The sequence below is a fragment of the Chelonia mydas genome, chromosome 9, assembly GCF_015237465.2.
Source record: "Chelonia mydas isolate rCheMyd1 chromosome 9, rCheMyd1.pri.v2, whole genome shotgun sequence".
Taxonomy (NCBI): domain Eukaryota; kingdom Metazoa; phylum Chordata; order Testudines; family Cheloniidae; genus Chelonia; species Chelonia mydas.
Window position 1 is genome coordinate 58,178,500 of NC_057855.1, and position 23,513 is coordinate 58,202,012.

Consider the following 23,513-nt stretch of genomic DNA (forward strand, 5'->3'; position numbering starts at 1 on the left):
TGTGCGCAGACAGAGGAGTTTTAGGCACTGGACTGTCAATCTGCCACCTTTCAGTAGCAGCAAATTCACTTAAAGTGTTTTAGATTTGCAGGAGGCTAATGGCAGCTAAATTTGTGTATTTAGCTGCTCTGTACTTCCCTCTGCTGTTCATCCCTGGGCCACTCGAGCACAGTGTCTCAAGCCACCAGAGGCCGTGATGGCTGTTTTGGTGTGGGATAAGACCAGCAACCTCATATTTAACATTTCAAGCTGGACATCGAGCCCAGGTTTCCAAAGTCCCATGTAACTGATCAGATACTCTGTGTGTCTTGTGGCTGGCTCTCACATTGCTGCTCCTGACCAGTGGGGCTAGTTGACAGCCGTGCCTTAGTGCTCCTTCTTTTAGTCCAGACAAGATGGATGCCATACTGCTGGATGGGGGTTGTGGAGGGTGCAGGGGGCAAAGGTTGGGGCGAGCAGCTGTCTTGTCTCCACTTGGGGATGTTTAACTTCCTGAATGTTTCCTTGCAGAGATGAAGCTTCTGGCTTTTGCTACCTAAATGACGCCGTCCTGGGCATCCTGCGGCTGCGTCAGAAATTCGACCGTATCCTCTATATTGACTTGGACTTGCATCATGGGGATGGTAAGGCCGCCATTGGGGCTGCTAAGCAGTCCTGGCAGGGCAGTGCTTTGGGGAAGCTTTGCGGGAGCCAGGATCGCTGAGGGGCTGTTACTGCAATAGAGATTACCCGCAGCACTTTGAAGAAAAAGTGGCAAGCGGGCAGGCTTTGTGCCTGTTTGTTTGGGTTTATAAAATCACATGAAAAGCCCCAGTGCTGCACTCTTGACACCTCAGCCATAAAGTAAAAATACACTTCTTCAAACAAAATGTACACAAATGAACAGCCTCATCTCGCCCCATTACTGCTCTTGCACAGATTCCAAGTCCAGAGGGGACACCTGTGATCACCTAGTCTGGGCTCCTGTGTAATGCAGGCCACTGGACTACCCCTGCAGAACTGCTGTTTAAACTAGAGCATAACTTTTAGAAAAACATCCCTGCTATTAATCAACTACAACTAAGGGAAAGAAAGCAGTTCCGCTGCCCCATAGAAGAAGGGTGATGAGAGCTGCTCTTCAGGCTGTGAAAATAGATGAGATTTGCATCATGCCCTGAAGTTCGGCAGATCCAGGCTACTTTGGACTATTTAGGTGTGGGGGAAGAGGCTATGCTGCTGAGGGCTCCTCTAGAAGAAGACCCTGCCAGTAGATCCTTCTCTCTAACACCAAGGGGACTTGAAATCAGCAGATGTACTAGAGCTAAACTCCAGCAGTACAGCACAAGGACTGAGAGGTACTCTTAAATGGGAGGGGCCAAACCACTCAGCGCTTAACGGGTCAGAGCCAACACCTTTACATGGTTTCCAGAAACCAGTGTAGATCCAGGAGCTCTGGTTTTCTGCCTTGATACCCTGCATAGCAAGTGGGGTGCTGCAGTCTGTACACACTTGGATTTGCTAGTTGGTTTAAGGTTCACTCCCATGTCGAATGCACGGTGGTACCCTCAGATCAAGGTAATAAACATGTGGATTAGTGGCATCCAAAAAAGTCCCAGCCTTCTAGCTAATGGAGGTGTGAAACAGCTGTCTTGATTGCAATGGCTGGGGATCTAGCCAGATCCTAAGACGGCACATACGCATTCAGAGGGACAGGTATAATTCTGGCCAAATCTTTTCATTGTTTTCCCCAATCTACCAGTATCATTGCAGTCTTCAGTGAGTTGAGCCTTTGTCAGCTAGGCCAGATCCAGGCACCGATCTCTACCTGACCCTTGGTAGAGCGCATGACTGATTCACTTGCGTTAATATAAGTGAAGAGCTAGGGCACGGTGAGGTGTCATCAGCGCCATAGCCCATGTCTCCTCGCCAATGCTGCTGGTGGGAAGTGAAGAGTGGTGAGGCACTGGGGCCCTGCAAACAGACTCGTGTATGGAGGAGGATGTCTAGAGTGCAGCTTTCACAAGCCAGAGGTGCTAGCTCTCATCTTGCTGTAAAGCAGGGGTTCTCAAACTATGGGTCAGTGGGTTGGGACTCTGTTTTAATGGGATTGCCAGGGCTGGCATTAGACTTTCCGGGGTCCAGGGCTGAAGCCCAAGCCCTGCTGCCTGGGGCTGAAGTTGAAGCCTGAGCCCCACCACCTGGGGACAAAGCCAAAGCCCAAGGGCTTCAGCCCTGGGCAGCAGGGCTCAGATTACATGCCCGCTGGCCAGGGCTGAAGCCCTTGATCTTCGGCTTTAGTGCCCCCACCTGGGGCGGTGGGGCTCGGGTTTTGGGCCCCCCAACCCGGGGCAGCAAGCTCAGGCTTCAGTCCCCACTCCTGGGGTCATGTAGTAATTTTTGTTGTCAGAAGGGGGTCACAGTGCAATGAAGTTTGAGAACCGCTGCTGTAAAGAATGGCTTTTTCTCCACTTAGCAAGGTGAGGTTCCCTCAATTCACTTAGGCCCAGGTCTTTAAGGTATTTAAGCACCTAACTCCCATTGATTTTAGTAAGAGTTTAGGTGCCTAAATACCTTTGAGCAGCTAGGGCTAGTTGCTGACTCGTGTTAGGAGATGCCTTGCATGGCTCTCCCAGCACCTGGTGCTTGCTCTGTATTATTAAAACACAAGGCCCTGTGGTGATGTTCTGAGCAGTGGTGGAATATTAAAAACAACAAGCTCTGTATTAACAAGCTCTAATTCTATTAAGTCATTCCGCCAAGGGTCTCCAGCAAGAGGATTTCCTCACTGCCCCTTGCCTTCCATACAGGACACAGGACTGTGTCATGGCCAATCCTGGGGCTTAATTGCTTAATGTTGTCAATGCAGATTTGTGATGTTGCAGTAATCCATACTAAATGATGATTCTATAAAACAAAATCCGGAACGGGCCTTGACTGAAGCTGCTCTCTGCATTGGGGCCATTATTTCAACACTTTTTAACATTTCCTGCTCTCCTAATTTTTATGGTGTGTTTCATTTTGGTCCATTTCCCCCCCACATTTGGTTTGTGTTAAGTCTTCTGCAACTTCTTTCCCAGTGTCTATGTATATTAAAAAGAGACTGCTGAACTGGAGTGCTGCTAAAAGGGATGGACCATTAACTCTGGTTATAATCAGGGACAGGTTTGACCCGGGGCATCCTAATTCTGAGCTGCCAGGCTGTTCTCTGCTCTTCCAGTCTGAGCAGACAATACCAGTGCTGCTGACTTTTGCAATGATTTGTGATGTGGAGATGCATTCACCAATGGTTAGGTTGAGACCAGCAAAACTCATTTCACTTGTCATCCACGCCACATTTGAACTCATCTCCATTTGTTAAGGATGGATTTACTATGTCATGTCTGCCTTTTGCGCATTCTCTCCCTTTCCCCCTACTGCTTGTTTGAGGTGAGCTCTTGTGTTTTCTTTGTAATGTGTAGTTTATGTGAGTAATTGACACCTGACTTTCTTTCTCTCTCCCTGTTAGGTGTGGAAGATGCCTTTAGTTTCACCTCCAAAGTCATGACTGTGTCTCTGCATAAGTTTTCACCAGGATTTTTCCCAGGTAAGCAATCTTATTATGGCTTCACTAACTAGCAGTTTCTGCGCTTGGGTTATGTCCTGTCCCCGTCACTCTTTCCAGGTTTCCCACCACCCATCTGTGTCTGCATCCTCTCTCTACCCAGAAAACAATGTAAGAGGAGCCCACACACTCAGTAGTGCACTTCCTCAGCTTCTTCCTGACACTAAACCTCAAGGGCACAGCCACTGCTGGGTCCATTCCACTGTGCTGCCGCTCTCTGCCTGGGCTGGTGTCCTGCTGTGTAGCAGAGAAAAAAGCAGAGCATCAGCAGTGCTTCAATGAGCCCAGAAGGGGCACTGAGGGCAACCTCACCCTCTGTGTACCTTTAGAGGGGAGAGGGGACAATGCGATGAGATGCAAGGCATCCTTGCTTGTGCGTTTTTCAAGAGAGGGAGGCGGTGAGGCTCTAACGTGGGAATCTCTAGAGCTATGTCTTCACTTACTGCAGCGTTTCGAGTACAGACACTATGTGGTGCAGTGAAAGGCTCTGGCAGCCAGGAGACAGCAGGGACGCTATGCTGCTAAAAATAGCAGTGTAGGCACATGAGGCACTGCTTGGGCTGTACACAGCCCGTGTCGAATATCTACCGTGGGGGTTCAGGCATGTAGGGCACTCTAACCTTCTTGTCTAAGTCCTGTCTCACCGTCTCTACATTGCTAGTTATACCCATGCTAGCTGGGTGGGCAGTGTCTGTACTTTACATGCCACCGTGAATGTAGACATACTGTATGAGTTAGCCTGTCAATGGCTAGGGAGGGCTCTATTGGCACTAGTGAAAGCTTTGCAGGACTCTGTCAAGAAACGTCTGCAGTCGTCCTCTTTACCTGCTTTCAGTTGTGATATGATTAGATGTATAGAAAGAAAAGGAGTACTTGTGGCACCTTAGAGACTAACCAATTTATTTGAGCATAAGCTTTCGTGAGCTACAGTTCACTTCATCGGATGCATACTGTGGAAAATACAGAAGATGTTTTTATACACACAATTCATGAAAAAATGGGTGTTAATCACTACAAAAGGTTTTCTCTCCCCCTATCCCACTCTCCCGCTGGTAATAGCTTATGTAAAGTGATCACTCTCCTTACAATGTGTATGATAATCAAGGTGGGCCATTTCCAGCACAAATCCAGGTTTTCTCCCCACCCCCTACCCCCACCCCACCCCCACACACACAAACCCACTCCCCTGTTGGTAATAGCTTATCTAAAGTGATCACTCTCCTTACAATGTGTATGATAATCAAGAAGCAACTCTTACCAGTGTTTTCCGCTTTTTCATGTGACACACTGTTTGCTCCGATCAGAGGTAAAATTTTTAAAATAGTTTTTTTGTTTAAAGGGAACATTTAATGAATTTTTTAGATTTAGTGTTAAATAAACCTTAAAAGCCTCAATTCATGTCAGCTTTTGTAATTGAAGGAAAATGTAATTCAGACGTCCCCTGCAATGTTGGCAACCCAAACACAACAGTGCTGTGCAGAAAGTGTAACTGACTATAGAAACCCCGCGTGAAGCTGGCAAGTCTAGTTTTACTGTCTGAGCTGAGTGAAATGTAAAGTCAGTGAAGATCTTAAATGATCAGTGAATCTTTCTAAATCCATTCCAGTTTAGTGTTAGGAAATGATTTTCCGTGATACTGACCAAGAAACCTCTTACAACAAGTTTTATCGTCACCATATCCTGTTCATAGGTGCTGTGCAACCCACGTAGGTCTGTCCTGCCATGTGCTGAGCCCTCTGGCCCCAGTCCAGCAAAGCACTTAAGCATGTACTTAACTTTGAGCATTTGAATAGTCCCATTGATTTCACTGGGACGACTTACGTACTTAAAGTTAAGCACATGCTTATGTGCTTTGCTGGATTGGGGCCAGATATCTCGGCGCCTTGCAGGACTGAGCCCGAATAGCACATCTCCTCTGAGGTTGTACCTTCACTACATGTGTGCCAGCAGCATCTAGATACCTGCGCAGCTCAGGGAATAGCTGTAGGCCTTCAAACCACAGGCCAGATTCTTAGCTGGTGTTAACAGTAGAGCTAGGGCTTCTGCTTTTCAGGGATTAATAATTTCACTTTTCAGGGTTTATTTTTAGCAACTTTTGAGTTCCATGTTTCAGGGGTTGGGGGGCTTTTTCTTTGTATATACTGTAATGAGGTTGTGTGTGTGTAAAAAATGTCTATATTATGTGTATATTATATGAATATATGTAGTATATGTCTCCCCCCTGCCTCCCAGTGCAAGAGCCTTTTACTGCAGTGGGGAAAGGCTCCAGCAACTCTCAGCTGCCAGAGCCTTTCACCACTGCCTCCTCCCATTCCGGAGCCTGTTTTAAATAGTACTACATTAAAGCGCACTAGGGAATGTTTAGTGTGCACCAGGAGGGTCTACACTCACTAATTAATGTGCAATGTGGTGGTGTAATTTAGAAATCACACCTTTTATAGTCTTCATCACTGCTCTGTGTAGACAAGGCCTTAAATACAAGTAACATTTCTGGGTTTTTTATTGGTGTTTGTTGGTTAAAAGTGAAAATCTGAAGCCCTGAGTGTAGCTTTGTTGTGGATCAGGCTTCATATTTTTGCAGGCTCTGACCAATTATTGTATTATGATAATGCCCAGAGGCCCCCACAGGACCCATTGTGCTGGGTGCTGTACAGACGCTTCTCACTGCAGAATTAATTCGGGTGATTGGCATCTGGGTTGGCCTAGCCTGGGTGTAGACAGCCATACTGCAAAGCCATACTTAAGTTTCTGTGTCCACACTGGTGCTGGGCTCCCCCATGTGTGTTGCTAGGACTTCTGGGGGCATGTTGCATGGTGCTTAGCACTGCAGTAACTGAGCTGCTCTCTGGTTCTTTTCCAGTGGATTGTGGGAGAACTTGTCTGTGCTTCAGAGCACATGGGGGGGAATTGTGGGAAGGTAATGGAAGACCATCAGCATTCAAATGGCCTGCATCATCACAGCAAAGTAGGCAAGTTAGCAGCCCAAGTGAAAGCAGTATTCAGGCTTTAGTCTTTTGCCAGATGAGCCAGCTATTGCCCATGGAAAGCACCACTGCATTTGGGTCAGAGGTGTGTGCATGTGAATAGGAGCCTGCTTAGAGGCCACGGCTGAGCAAGAGCCCAAGTTCACTCTGCAGTGAAGACACACCCATAGTGAGAGACAGTCCCTGCCCTAAAGAGCTAACAGTCTTGCTGGGCAAGCCAGACAGTAGTTGTGAGAAAGGAAATATTATCCCCATCTTACAGATGGGAAGCTGAGTACAGAGAGACTGAGTGACTTGCCTAAGGAAGTCTGTGACAGAGGTGGGAATCAAACCCAAATCTCCCAAGTCCTAACCACAGGACCATCTTTCTGTCTGTCAGAGTGGTATTTATTATACACCTTAGGGAATATAGAGCCTTAGCACTTGGATAGGTCAGTGCTTTTATCCAAAACTTCAGCAGTATCCTTTTAACTGTCTCCCTTTAATATCAGATTCTACCAAAACCCCTTTCACTGTCAGTTGCAGCAACCTGTGTGTAGGTCTGTTTGTACATACTTCCCTCTCCCACTGTTGCTAATGTGTTGATGTCTCTGAACTCTCTCTGGGGCTGTAGTTTGCAGGGTTTGAAATCTTAGAACTATCTGCCCCAGGGCAGATACTTCTTGAACAAGGTAACTCAGAAACCTCCCCTGTTGGAAGTAGAGTGCAGACTTCTCTGAAGGTGTGCTGTGCATCAATTCTTCCCATCCTGTGGAAGACATCCCTGATCTGTTCAGCTGATGTTATTGAGCTCATTTTCTCCTTAGCTGACTGATAGTTTGGGTTTGTTTTTTATTGCTCAGGAACAGGAGATGTGTCTGACATTGGCCTGGGGAAGGGGCGATATTACAGTGTCAACGTACCTATCCAGGATGGCATTCAGGACGAGAAATATTACCAGATCTGCGAGACGTGAGACCCATTTTCTATCTGTTTTGTTTGAACAGAGGATTTCAGAGAACAAAACCTGTACAGATTTTTAATAATCTTTTTTATTATTTAAGTTTTGGCCCCTTTATGGTGTCAGTTTAAAGACACACAGATATGTTAACTGGTGAGCTCACCCTGTAGGATCCCAAATCCCTATACAGATTGTATATACAGAAGCACTGAACAGCAATGTCATCCACCTCTAAGTGGAAGGGGACAAGCACCCAGTTCAGCTGTGTGTGTATTTTGAGGGGCAGAGGGTGTAATTTTAACCAAGCACACTAGGGCAAATATCTACTCTTAGTGCTGTGGGATCTCTAGTGTCCATACAGAGAGGGACATGGTGGGGGACAAGGTTAAGGTTGTTTGCAAAGCATCTCAAGTGCAAAGCTCCATTAAATTTATTTTATCTATCTTGGAAGGATTAAGGACTGAGCCATCTTTTCTGGAACTGGAACGGTTGGTTCTAAGGAGTCTAATTCTGCACCTTCACAGGTGCATGACACAAACCACTAAACCAGCCTCTCTGGCAAAAAATGAAATCCAGAGCCTGTTCTTTTCTAAAGGTGATTAACTTTAGGACACTGCTGCTGCATGCATTTGTATGTCAATCTAGTGCTCATGAAAGCCAAGGGCTAAACCAGTTGCTAGCTCAAGACACGTGATAGGAAGTCCTTGTGCAAGCTTCCCAATCCAGCTCTGGCAATACATGTTTGTCCTGACCTGTACAGTACCCGACTTCCTCCACTACCTCCATGATTCCAGTCCTGGATCACTTCTGAGCATACTGTGTCAAAATACAAAGTGATTTTAAGAATCCAATAAACATCCACCCAGGAGTAGGATGAGACCATCAGATTTGTTTCTACTTGTGACTCAAGTTGGGATTTAAACCCAAATTCAAAACTATTCAAACAGAATACATTGAAAATCTAAAAATAAAACTTGTGAAGTCCGATGTGCTAAATGGGAAAATCTTGCATTCGCCTGGAGAGCGTTAAATAAGCTAAAAGATCCCTTCCCTCTGACTTCTTTTCTGAAATAAAACAATGATCATAGAGTCAAATTATCCATCCATTTACAAAGTGGTCATGGTATTTGATTCTGTGACCTCCTGTGACAGTGAATCCTGTAAACTGACTACTCCCTGTGCAAAGTATTTCCTTGTATTCTTCTCATCAGTGACCCCTGCTGGCGAGAGAAGCCCCCTTTCATTGGCGGCCTTTTCCTCTTTGGCAAATAGCTGGGCTCCAGACTTGCTCTTTGGCATTCCCACAGCCAAGCACCAGTAAAAAGTTATGCAAAATCATGCCACTTCCCTCCGTCTTGGTGGCAACTGCCTTCCTCGTCTCTATGGAAACTGTCCCATTGCAGCACAATGATATAAATAAATAAAAAGGAAGTTTTGCTCCTGGAGTCTTAAACCATGTGCACTTTGAACTTGCCTCTCTATAAATAAGAGTGCTTGTGTTTGAATGCTTTTGTTCTAGCAGATAAACTCCTATCCTGCTCTTGGGTGGTATGGCATATGTATAATTGCCTATTGTTTCTGGAAATTGAATGACTCAGACTCCAATTAAATGTAATTGTTAGTAATAGCCGCTGTGTGGAACAGAGGCCACGGTGTGACATTTGTTTTTTTAAAAGTCTGACATGTCTTTAAAATATTGTATATAAAGGCAGCCAGAGATGAGACGTTTGAGACTGACAACAGCAGAGCTGGATACTCATCTGCAGCAGTATGCTTCAGTCATACACAGTGCAGAGATGTCCAAGAAATCTGTACACACACACTGCTCTGAAAACTTAGGCACTTACCTATTTCCTCCATCAAAAGAGAAAGTTACATGGGTTCTAGCTAATCACTGACTATCTCTTATTCATAAGATCATCCAGAATAGCTAATTTATTTGATCTTCATGAAAAAGGTTCTGATAAGATGATGGGTACCTTCACCTCTATTTTAAATATTAACCTTCTGAAGATAAAAATACAGCACCTGAACAACATTACAGATGTGGAGAACCATACTAATAAATAATCCAGAACTTGCATTCAAACAGAAATATTTCACAGCATGTTTATTCAAATTGCTGTAGCAGTTAGTATGGTACATTCACATTTAATGATGTGAGGAGGAGAAATTTAGTTAATTCTCGTCTAACAGAGTCAGTGATGTACAAAAGCAGTAAATATTTGTTCACTGGGTCATACACAGTACATTCCAGTGCATAGTATATCACTATTTGTACACGTATGTAGTATGATTATATGTTAGCAGTACATGCTGAGCTGCGGTATCAAGTTTTTCTCAGCATGAGTTTGGGATTGTTGCTTTACTCTTGATTGGAGAAACCACAGTGCAGGTCACCCCAAAAGAGTGAATGTGAAACCTTTATAGCACAGATACCTTTGTGTGTTCTGTATTTAGTAGGGAAGAAGGCTTAAAATGTTAAAGAAGGGTTGGAACTGCATGTTTGTATTCCATCACTGAAGGTTACGAGCCTTAGTTACTTTGGGCCTAGTGATAACACCAGCAGTTACATTATATAGGATACAAGTATAGAAATCTTCAGATTTCCGCATGTGTGTTGACCATTGATTGCCTGGGGTTAATAGGAAATGGCTGCTGTGGGCTGGTTATTCCATATTTTTGTCCATGTTTCTTGCCCCTTCCTCTGAAGCATCTGGCAGTGGTCACTGTCAGAGGCAGGATATTGGACTAGAAGAACCAGATCTGATCAGGTGTGGTGGTTTCTTCTGTCCAGGCTTTTGAGGGAGAGAAAACTATAGTACATCTTAAAAATGATTTAAGCAAGCTTTTCTAAGCATTAGTGCCTTAGTTTGAGGACCTTTCAGGATCAAAACAAGGGTTGAGCCCCCTCTCGGGGAAAGTGGAATCACCCTTTCACAATGGGACAAAATGCCCATTTCTAGCTTTGATGAGTCAAGCAATATCAGATCATAAACCATCTGCTGGCCTAGAATGAACAGTCAATGAACGTAAGAGAGGTGGGTGAATGGAGAGGAGAAAATATTTTCGTGGCAGATTGACTTTTTATTAAACAAGACACCTGTTTAAAGAACTTCAGATTTTGGAATGTTAGGCCCAGTCCTGAGGAAATGGGATCAGACGATAGAGAGTGCACGTGAGGCAGATGGAATGTGCATTTATGGCACATCTCTGTAATTTATAGTTTGCAGTGTTGTTGTAGGCCTGTTGATCCCAGGATATGAGTGAGACAAATAGGTGAGTTAATATCTGTTATTGGACTAACTTCTGTTGGTGGAAGGGACAAGCTTTTGAGTGTCAGAGCTCTTCCTCAAGTCTCGAACAAGTAACCAGAGTGTTGAAAGTAAATACAAGATGGAGCAGGTTATTAAGCATAAGGGGTTCATGCAAGCTGTATGAGACCACTTAAAATGAAGTGCGCAATTAAGACTTAGCAGGTGGGAGACCAATTGGTGTAATGAGCCATAAAACCAGTGTCTCTGTTAAATCCATGTTTTTAGTGTCCAGACAAAGTTATGAATTTAAGTTCTCAGGCTCGTCTTTTGAAGGTTTTGTGCAGGTTTCCTTTGAGGATGCGGACTGAGAGGTCGGATACGGAGTGATCGCTTTGTGAAAAGTATGTACCCCGGGTGACAGGATGGTCTTGTCTTATCACTTTTCTGTGCGAGTTCATTCGAGAGCATAGTGTTTGGTTTCACCCACATAGTTATTGTTGGGGCATTTGATGCACTGGAGGAGGTATACCACACAGCAGTGTAGCCAGGGGGGGAGCGGGGCAGCGGCCGCTCCCCCACCGAGCAGAAGTGGCACCTTTTTAATTCTTCGACGCCTTTTAAATTTTTACTCACCCGGCAGCGCTCCGGGTCTGGGGCGGCGGGTCAGGGGGAGTGGAGATAAAAAAAGGCGCCACCCCCTGGTACTCACCCGGCGGCACTCCGGGTCTTCAGCAGCACTTGGGCGTCAGGCCCTTCACTCGCTCCGAAGACCGGCATTGCGGTGGCGGGGAGGGAGGGTCCTTCGGTCCTGAAGACCGGAGCGAGTGAAGGACCCGACGCTGAAGCGCTGCTGAAGACCCGGAGCGCCGCCGGGTGAGTACCAGGGGGTGGCGCCTTTTTTTAATCTCCGCTCCCCCTGTTTTTTCCACCTGGCCGCGCCATTGATATCACATATTGTGATAGGCATGTGTAGGACCTATGGCTCTTGAAAGTGTGTGGGGAGGGGGAGTATGATCATTGTAGCAGTGGATATATAGCTGCAGGTTTTGCATCTGTTGTTCTGATAGAGTCTGATGCTGCTTTGAAATGGTGTGTCCTGGTGATGATGAGTGTGAGGATGTTGAGTTGCTTGAAGGCCAGAAGAGGAAGTTTGGGAAAGATTTCTTTGCGGGTATGCTCCCCATCAAATATGGGTTGTAATTGTTTGATACCCCATATGGGTTCTAATGTGGGGTGATAGGTAACAACTGGGGGTGTGCAGTCAGTGTGTGTGTGTGGAGCAGTACTGTATTGCATCAAGTTCTCCTCTGGTATTTGGGTCGCCTGTTCCATGATGTGTTTGTGACAGGTTCAGTCACAGAGACTCCCCTCGAGACTGTCACTCGATGAGCTGGAATACCACTGAGAACAATCCTCCTGCCAGAACATGCGCCCCTCCACTCCTGTCTTGCTGAGTTAGACACTCCAGTCAGCTCCAGCACAGACCCAGAGGTTGGGCCATGCCTCTCTGCAGTTCTCTGAAACTGAGATTTACTCAGCCCAGGGCTTCTCAGTTAACAGGGACTTCCCCAGCACCCAGTGTTCAGCCTTTCTGGGAGCCTGAACCCCAAATAAATCCATTTTACTCTGTATAAAGCTTATACAGGATAAATTCATAAATTGTCTACCCTCTGTAACACTAATAGAGAGATATGCACAGCTATTTGCTCCCACAGGTATTAATCACTTACTCTGGGTTTATTAATAAACAAAAGTGATTTTATTAAGTATAGGATTTAAATGGTTTCAAGTAATAACAGACAGAACAAAGTAACTCACCAAGCAAAATAAAGCAAAAACACGCAAGTCTAAGCCTAATACATTAAGAAACTGATTACAAGTAATATCTCACCTTCAGAGATGTTCCAATAAGCTTCTTTCACAGACTAGACTCCTTCCTACCCTGGGCCCAATCCTTTCCCCTGGTACAGTCCTTGTTAGTTCCAGCAGACATCTCAGGTGGTAAGCAGGGGTTTTCTCATGACTGGCAGCCTCCTTTGTCCTGCTCTACCCCCTTTTATAGCTTTGGCACAAGGCGGGAATCTTTTGTCTCTCTGGGTCCCCACCCCTCCTTCTAAACAGAAAAGTACCAGATTTAAGATGGATTTCATTATCAGGTGACATGGTCGCATGTCACTGTAAGACCCTAGTCTCCATTCTCCATGGGCTGGCCCACACATACACAGGAAGGCTTTCAAGTAACTAAGGCCATTTACAACCGATTGTTTCTGGAACATCCTTAATGGCCTCCACTTAATATATTTACATCAGTGATAAAAGTTTCTATCTTATTCTCCTAACTCCAGATATAGAAATAATACATGTAAACAAATAGGATGAACACACTTAGTAGATTACAAGCTTTCTCATGACACCATACAAGGGGGTGTTTAGCCTAAAGCATATTCCAGTTATGTCATATTCATAAGCATATTTCCATAAAGCATATGGAATGCAACATCACAGTGTTGATCTGCTTCTCTGATGGAGTGTGCTTGTTTGATGAGGGCGGTTTTCAGTGTGTTAAGGTGTGTACCCCAGACTTTCTCCTCAGAGAATATTCTGTGGTGTCTGAGTGCCTGGCTGTAGAGAACAGATTTCTTGAGGTGTCTGGGTCAGTGGAAGTAAGTGTGGTGATCTGTGGGGTTCTTGTATATGGGTATCTGTAGGGTTTCATTGTTGAAGCTGATTGTGGTATCCAGGAAGTTGATGCTAGTGTGGGTGTGTTCTAGAGCCAGTTTGATGGATGGATGGTGGTAGTTGAATTGTGGTGGAAATCTGAGGGTGTTTAGGTCATCTGTCTAGTGGATGAAAATATCATTGTTCTATTGTTGGTGGCCCATGAAGAGGTTGGCATATTGTGGAACCATCCTAGTACCCAGGCTGTTCCCATGGAAAGTCCCCACAGACTAGGCCTATGTCTACATTTAAACTTGTGCTGCTGTAGTGCGTCAGTGTAGACACTCATTACAGCAATGTGAGGGGGTTTTCCCATCACTGTACTCAATCCACCTCCCTCGGAGGCAGTAGCTAGGTTGACAGAAGAATTCTTCTGTCAATCTAGCAGTGTCTACACCAGGAGTTAGGTTGGCTTAACTAGGTTGCTCAGTGGTGTTTTTTTTCCACACCCCTGAGTAACATAGCTAGCTCGACCTAACTCTTTAGTGTAAACCTGGCCTAAGACATACCAACTCAAAGCAGCACTAGACCTTGTCAGAACAGTAGATGTAAAACCTGCAGACATATTTCCACTGCTATGATGATCTATACCTCCCACAACACACCTTTCAAGAGGCAGGATATTAGACTAGAAGAACCGGGGTCCTACATGTGGCTATCACAACATGTGAGTGAGTGTGAAACTTCACAACATGGGTGACACCAGACAATCACTACGGTCTCAAATGAACTCACAAAGGAAAATGATAAAAGACAAGAACAACCTACCCTCAATGGGCAAATACATTTCACAGAGCGATCACTCTATATCCAACTTCTGAGTCCTCATCCTCAGAAGAAACCTGCATGACATCTTCAAAAGATGACCCTGGGAATTAAATTCATAATTCTGGCTGAATGCTAAAAAACCATGAACTTAACAGAGACGCTGGTTTTATGGTTCATTACACCAGTTTGTCACTCACCTTACTACCTGCCAGCCCTTAATTGCCCATTTTAAGTGCTCTCCTACAGCATGTGTGAATCTGTCCCACCTTGTATTTAGCTTGGACACTCAGGTTACTTTCTCTAGATCTAAGGTAGAGCTCTGTGTGCTCAAAACTTGTCCCTTCCACCAACAGAAGTTTGTACAATAAAAGACATTTTACTTGTCTCATCTGTAACTTATCACATGGCTAGTGGTCCTGATTCACTTTGCACAAGTGGAGCCAGGTGGGGAGAACTGGGCTCTCCCCTCCAAGTGTGGTGTGTGTTCATAATATAAACATAACTGTGTAAAATACAAAGTAATACTTAAATAAATACATGCCTCCAGGGTTTAAATTCTCAGAGATTATTTCCCAGAGCCCCCCACACCCCTCCCCATTTGGGGGCTCTGGGCTTCAGCTGCAGGGCGGAGGGTCTTAGAGCTTTAGCCCCAAAGGAGGGAGGGTCGGGGGCTCAGGGTTTAGTCCCGTGGGGGTGGGGTGGTGCCCAGGCTTGGGGCTTCAGCCGCATGGCAGGCGCACCAGAGCTCCCGTGGGTTTGAAAATATTTTCCGGAGCTCTGCTTCAGTGGGCTCCAGCTGAATTTAAGACCTGCATACTTCTGCTGTTGTATTGCAAAGCTATGTGATAAACTGCATCTATCCTGCACCTTTGATCACCTCCACCCGCTCTTTACCCATGAATCCCATCTCATCTGGGACTGCTTATCCTTTCCTGTGCCTAGGCATAGATCTGCCACGAGATTGAGAGTGTCTGGAAACATCCAGATTACAGACACTTAGTGTAGACCATGAGCATTATGGGTCTGAAATTGACTGATCCCATATGCCAAACAGTTGCTAACGGATGCAGAAGGTGGCTGCTGCTCCTGTTAACTGTGATGCACATTGAAATGTAGAATGACTAAAAGAACAAGCATGATACCGTGTGCCCATTCAAAGACCATCTGTTTTCAAGGCTTTCCATGAAATAATGTTGGGATTAGGCAGGAGCCACACCTGCTGCTGCTGTGAGGAGAGGAGACGTGCTAATACAGACAAGAAACGGCCGGCTGAAATGAAGTGACCAGGCCGCCTGATTTTTGTGCCTGTTTTAAACACACTTTTTATCATTATTATTTCTCAAGTTATTGTCCCAAGCAAAACCACTGCACTTCTCCAGTCAGCCTGCCTCCTCCACTCTTCAGTCCCTGACATCTTACTCAACACACCTGATAACCAGGACTTCCATCAGTCAGGAGGTGGAGGGAGGGCTTCTAGAAAGCTCCCCTGAGACCTCAGAATAAAGCTAATGACAGGCCAGGCTTTGAAAGCAACTGTGGAGCATGTGGGAGGGAAATGGAGGATCTCTATTTAGAAGAGTCCAAATTCAGGACCTGGACATCAGGATGGGGTACAAGCAATGCAGCTCCCATAAAGAGAGAGGTTTATTCAGGGTGCAGACCCAACAGGTAGGAATGGGAGCACTGCTTGAATGCTGGACTTGGCGCCTGTTTGGGGGGTGGTCTTGGAAGGTCAGGTGCCTACGCTTGTAGGGGTTGCACTCAGCAAAGCACCTGCAACAACTGCAAGATGGCTGGTCCACCATCTGGATTTCTTTGAGTTGATCGGGATTTCATCATGCAACAAGACACTGATTCTAAGTGCTTGGCCAGACTCTGTAAAGTTGACGTGATTAAAAATATACTGCCCTGCAAAAATAACGGCTGCAACAATGGTAAGATTTGCACCTAAACTCTACAGAGACCACGGCATTTGAAATGAGGGCTGAAAACCCAGACCCAAGCTTTCATTTCTTTCTGGCTTGAACACAGGCCCTGGTTCTAATGGGGGACTTCAGTCACCCTGACATCTGCTGGCAGAACAATACAGCAGTGCATAGACAATCCAGGAAGTTTTTGGAGAGTGTTGGGGACAACTTTCTGGTGCAGCTACTGGAGGAACCAGCCAGGGGCCGTTCTCCTCTTGACCTGCTGCTTACAAACAGGGAAGAATTGGTAGGGGAAGTAGAAAGGATGGCAACCTGGGTAGCAGTGACCATGAGATGATTGAGTTCAGGATCCTCACAAAAGGAAGAAAGGAGTGTAGCAAAATATGGACTCTGGACTTCAGAAAAGCAGACTTTGACTCCGTTAAGGAACTGATGGGTAGGATCCCCTGGGAGGCTAATATGAGGGGGAAAGAGATCCAGGAAAGCTGGCTGTATTTTAAAGAAGCTTTATTGAGGGCACAGGAACAAACCATCCCAATGTGCAGAAAGAATAGCAAATATGGCAGGCGACCAGCTTGACTTAACAGTGAAATCTTTGGTGAGCTTAAACACAAAAAGGAAGCTTACAAGAAGTGGAAACTGGATCAGATGACTAAGGAGGAGTATAAAAATATTGCTCGAGCGTGCGGGGGTGTAATCAGGAAGGCCAAAACACAACTGGAGTTGCAGCTAGGAAGGGATGTGCATGGTAACAAGAAGGGTTTCTACAGGTATGTTAGCAACAAGAAAAAGGTCAGGGAAAGTGTGGGACCCTTAATGAAGGGGGGCGGGGGGGTGGAACCTAGTGACAGATGATGTGGAAAAAGCTAAAGTACTCAATGCTTTTTTTGCCTCTGTCTTCACAGACAAGGTCAGCTCCCACACTGCTGTCCTGGGCAACACAGTATGGCGAGGAGGTGAACAGCCCTCAGTGGTGAAAGAACAGGTTAAGGACTATTCAGAAAAGCTGGACATGCACAAGTCCATGGGTCCAGCTCTAATACATCTGAGGGTGCTGAGGGAATTGGCTGATGTGAAAACTGGTGGCGATCATGGGAAGGTTCCGGACGATTGGAAAAAGGAAAATATAGTGCCCATCTTTAATAAAGGGAAGAAGGAGAACCCAGGGAACTACAGACTGGTTAGCCTCACCTCAGTCCCTGGAAAAGTCATGGAGCTGGTCCTCAAGGAAACCATTTTGAAGCACTTGGAGGAAAGGAAGCTGATCAGGAACAGTCAACATGGATTCACCAAGGGCAAGTCATGCCTGACCAACCTGATTGCCTTCTGTGATGAGATATGGATATGGGGAAAGCAGTGGATGTGATATATCTTGACTTTAGCAAAGCTTTTGGTACGGTCTCCCACAGTATTCTTGCCAGCAAGTTAAAAAGTATGGATTGGATGAATGGACTACAAGATGGACAGAAAGCTGGCTAGATTGTCGGGCTCAACAGGTAGTGATCAACGGCGCAAAGTCTAGTTGGCAGCCAGTATCAAGCAGAATGCCCCAAGGATCAGTCCTGGAGCCGGTTTTGTTCAACATCTTTATTAATGATCTGGACGATGGGATAGATTGCACCCTCAGCAAGTTCATAGATGACACTAAGCTGGTGGGAGAGGTAGATATGCTGGAGGGTAGGGATAGGGTCCAGAGTGACCTAGACAAATTGGAAGGTTGGGCTAAAAGAAATCTGATGAGGTTCAATAAGGACAAGTGCAGAGTCCTGCACTTAGGAAGGAAGAATCCATGCACTGCTACAGGCTGGGGACCGACTGGCTAAGCAGCCATTCTGCAGAAAAAGACCTGGGGATTACACTGGATGAGAAGCTGGATATGAGTCAGCAGTGTGCCCTTGTTGCCAAGAAGGCTAAAGGCATATTGGGCTGCATTAGTAGGAGCATTGCTAGCAGATCAACAGAAGTGATTATTCCCCTCTATTCGGCACCGGTGAGGTCACATCTGGAGTACTGCATCCAGTTTTGGGCCCCCCACTACAGAAAGGATGTGGACAAATTGGAGAGAGTCCAATGGAGGGCAAGAAAAATGATCAGGGGGCTGGGACACATGACTTATGAGGAGAGGCTGAAGGAACTGGGCTTGTTTAGTCTGCAGAAGAGAAGAGTGAGGGAGGATTTGATAGCAGTCTTCAACTACATGAAGGGGGTTTCCAAAGAGGATGGAGCTAGGCTGTTCTCAGTGGTGGCAGATGACAGAACAAGGAGCAATGGTCTCAAGTTGCAGTGGGGGAGGTCTAGGTTGGATATTAGGACACACTATTTTACTAGGAGGGTAGTGAAGCACTGGAATGGGTTACCTAGGGAGGTGGTGGAATCTCCATCCTTAGAGGTTTTTCAGGCCCGGTTTGACAAAGCCCTAGCTGGGATGATTTAGTTGGGGATTGGTCCTGCTTTGAGCAGGGGTTTGGACTAAATGACCTCCTGAGGTCTCTTCCAACCCTAATCTTCTATGAATCTTTGATTTTTGGGACTTTTGTGCTGGTGGAAGGTGCCAGTTTGACAGCAGTAGAGCCTGAAATCCTCTAGGCATCAGTATAGGCAAACTTGAATGTGATGGGCTCAAGTACAGCCAGGACCTCAAGTCCGGGTGCCAGGCAAGAAAAGGAGATGGTCCCAATTCCTTTGTAAGCAAAATGAGCTTTGTTTACGAATGTGACTGTTGTCACAGTATGTCCAGTGCAAACTCTGACTTTTCTCTGAACCTAGTGACTGACTGGCCCATCCAGAGTGACTGCGGCCAAAAACTAAAATGTGCTTCCCAAACCAGTGTTCTTGTAGAAGAATGTTAGTTGCATCCCACACTGCACTTTGGGGAGAGATCATAAATGGTTAACAGTGTTTGGTAGGGAGTGCAAGGGGCACACGGCAACTAGCAGATGAATCTGATAAATGGACAAGCTGAACATGGAAATTATCCATTTCTATTGCTTTTGGGTGCCAGGGACAGCTTCATTTTCAAGGCTGTTCCTAGCCTGCATCACAAGATGCATGAGGTTCTCCCCAGAGACCCATTCAATGTGCTTCCCCCTGCACGGCGGAGAACACTCCTCGGGATGAGAAGGGAAAGCCCATTCTCCATGTGATCCATTCTGAAAAGACTGGAGACTGCCAGGAAAATGTGTCAATAGTGAGGGTGTTCTGTGATGCAGTCATCTGCCTGCCTGTAACAGGTCTGAGACCACCAGTGTGCTTCCCATACAGCCTATTGAACAGCCTTCAGATGATGATCAGGTTTGGCTATTACTGGCTGGAGCTGGATTGTGTCTGATGGATTGCTATGCACAGGTCTTGCAGAGCTCTCCAGGCAGTAAAAGGTCTTTCATACCAGTGACCTTCATTAAATGAGCCTCATGGGCAGATTTCAGCCTTAAGTCTTTGGGATTTTGAGAGGGAAGGAGAATCAGGACAAGGATGCCTTTGTTTAATCTGGAAAGGAATGGATGTCATCTGTAAGGACAGAGAGAACAGGCTGAGTGGGGAGAGAGGCAGAATCTGTTACCGTTGAGTGCTGTGGTTGTTGAGAAGGAGAACGGATTTGGGGGGTGGTAGTTTGGTGGTTTTGGGACTCAGTTTCATGAAGGCTAGGGGACTATTCCCTAACTTGTTTTTCGAAGGTCAAGGTAAATGCTTGAAGAGGAGCCCAAACTTAGGGAGCTCTTCCAGATTTTTCAAAACCACAGACCGTACTGAGATTCACCCGTGACTAGCTAAGAGAAGGTTTGAATGCCTCCAGTCCTTTCCTGTGCCTGTGTGATCACTAATGAGTGTAATCAAGGCTAGATAACATTTTGGCTTCCATTCTGTTTTCAGTCAAGAAACTAGAGTGGTTGGCTTTCACATCCCACCCCAACACAAATCCACCTTCTCTTCTCAGCTGCACTCCAGTCAGGAGGCTCCATTCTTCTGACCTTTCAGTATGTAACAAAGGGGTACTTATACTTCTGCCACTTCCTTGTTTTGAGTGAATTTAGAGCTGATGAAAGATGCTGGCCTGACAGCCCGGGGGACTGAGGGCCTCTGTTCAGCTACACAAAGCACAGCACAGGCAATGCCATCTTCTCCCCATATGCTGCCCTGATGGGGTTTAATCAGTTAGCCGACACAATGCTGAACCCAGTTCGTCCTCGTCTACACTGCCCACTAAGCTATGGTCATCGTTGTCACCTCGCTTGATTGTCCACAGTCATGGTCAGGCATGATAGAATCCTGTGAGATAAACTCTTAGAGTGTTGGGCTGACTGGATGCTCTCTGGCCACCTGGAGTTGGTTTCTGTTACATTCTTGCATAGCTTGAAGTTCAGCCTGTTTGTCAAATCTGGCACCAGTATCAGAGGTTGCCTAGAGGAGAAATTCTCCCAGCATGTAGATGGAGCTGACTGCAGAGCAGCACTTCTCATCTCTTCCCAGATCAGTAGAAAGAGTTACTCCCTCCTTGAGTATGGGGCTGAATTATCAACAGAGATTCCAGGAGCTTAGGCAGTATTGATGTTTATTGTTTAGGTAAGGTCTGCAAAGTGCTTTAAAAATGAAAAGTACTGTTTAGGGTAAGTGTTGAAGTTAAAAACTTTTTATATTGTCAGCGAAAGGGTCAGAGCAGCCTGCAGGGACACTTCACTGTCCTAACTGGGAGCTTTTGCTGAGAAATGTTGGGAAGACTTGGGACCTGGATTGGTTCTGTGTGGCTGGAAACCTCTTGCATGTGTCCAGGGTAGTCCTTTTCGGAATGAAGGGAATAATCATAGGGCTTGTGTGGTAGCAATTCTTGCCTTCTGTGGAAGTGGTGGATTCTGCCACAAGAAGAGAATGTCCCCTAGATGAGGCAGGATTAAGGAGACCCAGACCTGTGCAAATGTTTACAGGTTCCAATGGGTGCTGTCGTTGGCGCTGGAGAGCTCTCACAAAATTGCCAATCAATATGTGTATCTTGGAAAGTGGCTGTTGGCAGAAATTTCAGCCCCTCTGACATTGGATCTAATGGCCTTAGACCTTCCCGTTCTTCTCTAGCAAGAGGCAAACATTCCACTGGACATGGCGTTTCACATGTGTCTGCCCTTTGCTAATGGAGCCTCGAGGAATGCAGAGTGCCTTGTTAGGAGAGAGCAAGCTGTTTGAGGTAGCCAGAAAATAGTGTATATCTAACAGAAGTAGAGAACCTCAGCAGAGGGGAGTGTCCTGGGGAAAGGTCAGTTGGGATGAGGGATGACATCAGAGGGTGGGGTTTTGTTTACCTGTTCAATTATCACCTAAATTGTGATTCTTCTCTTCCTCCTCTCACCCCCCCTGCCCCCCCGCTCATGCTGTCTACCAGTTAGCTCTTGGATGGTAGCAACTCTTGGTCATGCCTGCCCTGAGCTGGCTCTGGAGCAGTGGTCTGCTGTAAAGCTGAAGAATCCATATCCTATTGCTAATCTCCTAAGACATCCACTCTCCCCACACTGTACCCTGGTGACTTTCCTATTTGTGTAGCTCTGCTTGCTGAAAGCATCTGAACCTGAGTCAGCCATGGCTGTACAGATCATGTTTCCTGGTTACATACCAAATATGAGATGGGCACCTCGTGTTTAGAAGGAAGTTACTAATATGCTGTAGCCTGATGCACTCCCTACATCCCTTCCCTTTGGCAGGCATACAAAACCTCAAACCTATGACTTGCTGGCTGGGTGTGGTCAGCTACCTCTTGAAACACCCTGATGTGGACAGTGATATTTTAAGTTCAAGTAGTTTCACATCATGGTTGTCAGGTAGAGATTTACAAATTATTAGAGTTCCTACAAAATAGAAAGACTTGACTGTCTCATGTTATTGATCAGTGAAAATCCCTAGCGTATAGCAAAAAGTGTGTCAGGCAAATAGATCGCATGTGATCCTTGTATCATAGAAGCAAAAAAAAGTGCAATGCCAAGGTTAGCAATGCCCTTTGTGACTGTATGGGGAGGTGCAGTGTTTACAAATACAGTTTAGATCCTGTCTGCTGCTCACAAGAAGAAAAAACTCAAGGTTGGTTTATTTTGATGGGGGGTGCGGGTATGAAAGCTCCTCTTTCAGGTTATTAATCTGCTAAAATCATCATTTTCCTCTTTTTATACGAATTCCCACTTCCCTGAGAAGTCCTGCGCCCTTGGGCCAAGGTCTCAGCACATATGGGGCTTTAGTTTCCCTCCCAAATTCTGTGTGGGTAATTACCTACCTCTGCAGACAAACATGGATACAGCTCTTCCCTTCCTATCCTAAACTATTACTGTGTAGACGCCATATTATTGACTATTATTAATGAATGAACACTGGACACTGCTGCACTCTTAAACATTTGTTGCATTTCTCCCAGAAGTGGGTGCACTTCAGGGCTTTTCTACACGGCAATGTAGTGTGCAGCAAGGGTGTGAGTGTACAGCTCACTAGCCTGCTGTGCGCTAAGTTGCCATGTGCACCCTGCTGCTGCACACTTATAGATCCATAGCAGTACATCAGAGTGCACTCCAGAACAGTTAGTGTGCAGTAGCAGGGTCTGCATGGCCAGTTAGTGCGTTGTAGGCTTACACCCCAGCTTGGCACGAACTAAGTCACGAACTAAGCCCTCACTGGTGAATGAAGTAATGCTTTTACCTGAAGCTCATAAAACCCAGTGCCTTGGTCCTGCAGACACTTGTGCACACAAATAACTTTGAGCTCAGTGGGACTGCTCACATGTGTAAAGTTACTTAGGCGAGTAAGTGTTAGTACAACTGGGGCTGAAGTTTCACTAATGTTTGGGATACGTCTGGATGAACGTCATGTAAATGTAAGATCATTATCACATAGGAGCTGTTACCTGTAGCCAGCTCTCTGATTTGTCACATTGTTTTATGTTTATGTATCAAGTGAGATCTGGGTACATTTTTCTCCTCGTTTGCCGAGGTAGAAGTGGTTTTTTTCCCCCAGAAATGTGGGCTAAGAGTGGTCTCTGGACCACAGTTTTGGAGCCGCTGGCCTGGATCTTTGTTGGTATATATGGTACTGCAAAATCACTTCCCATTTTCTTACTGTTTTTAGGCCCTTTTAGTGTGCAGTGTGACTGAAGAGCAGAGTCCAGGTCTACCATGCCTTCCATAACTTTGACCAAAGTGACATTCTGGGAAATAAGAAAGTACTTCTCTGCTCAGAATGTAAAGCCTAGCCAGTGATTGGAAAGGCAAAGTAACAGTGTGCTGTAGCTGGCTGAAATGGCCTGCATATACCACACTGTCTCAATGTTCCATGGAGGTGTGGCCATTTGTGGGAACTCCGTTTTGTTTTATTGCA

At 45.8% G+C, this 23,513-nt stretch overlaps 1 protein-coding gene across 8 annotated transcripts in view; it reads left to right on the forward strand.

Moving 5' to 3' along the window:
- HDAC8 (histone deacetylase 8) overlaps positions 1-23,513 on the forward strand; it is a 119,517-nt gene that overhangs the window by 53,450 nt on the left and 42,554 nt on the right. For all 8 annotated transcript variants that reach the window (XM_037908457.2, XM_043522102.1, XM_037908461.1 and 5 more), the window contains 3 exons: positions 511-623; positions 3,485-3,562; positions 7,407-7,515. In XM_037908457.2, the coding sequence (XP_037764385.1) occupies positions 511-623; positions 3,485-3,562; positions 7,407-7,515 (300 nt within the window). The remainder of the gene's footprint in view (positions 1-510; positions 624-3,484; positions 3,563-7,406; positions 7,516-23,513) is intronic.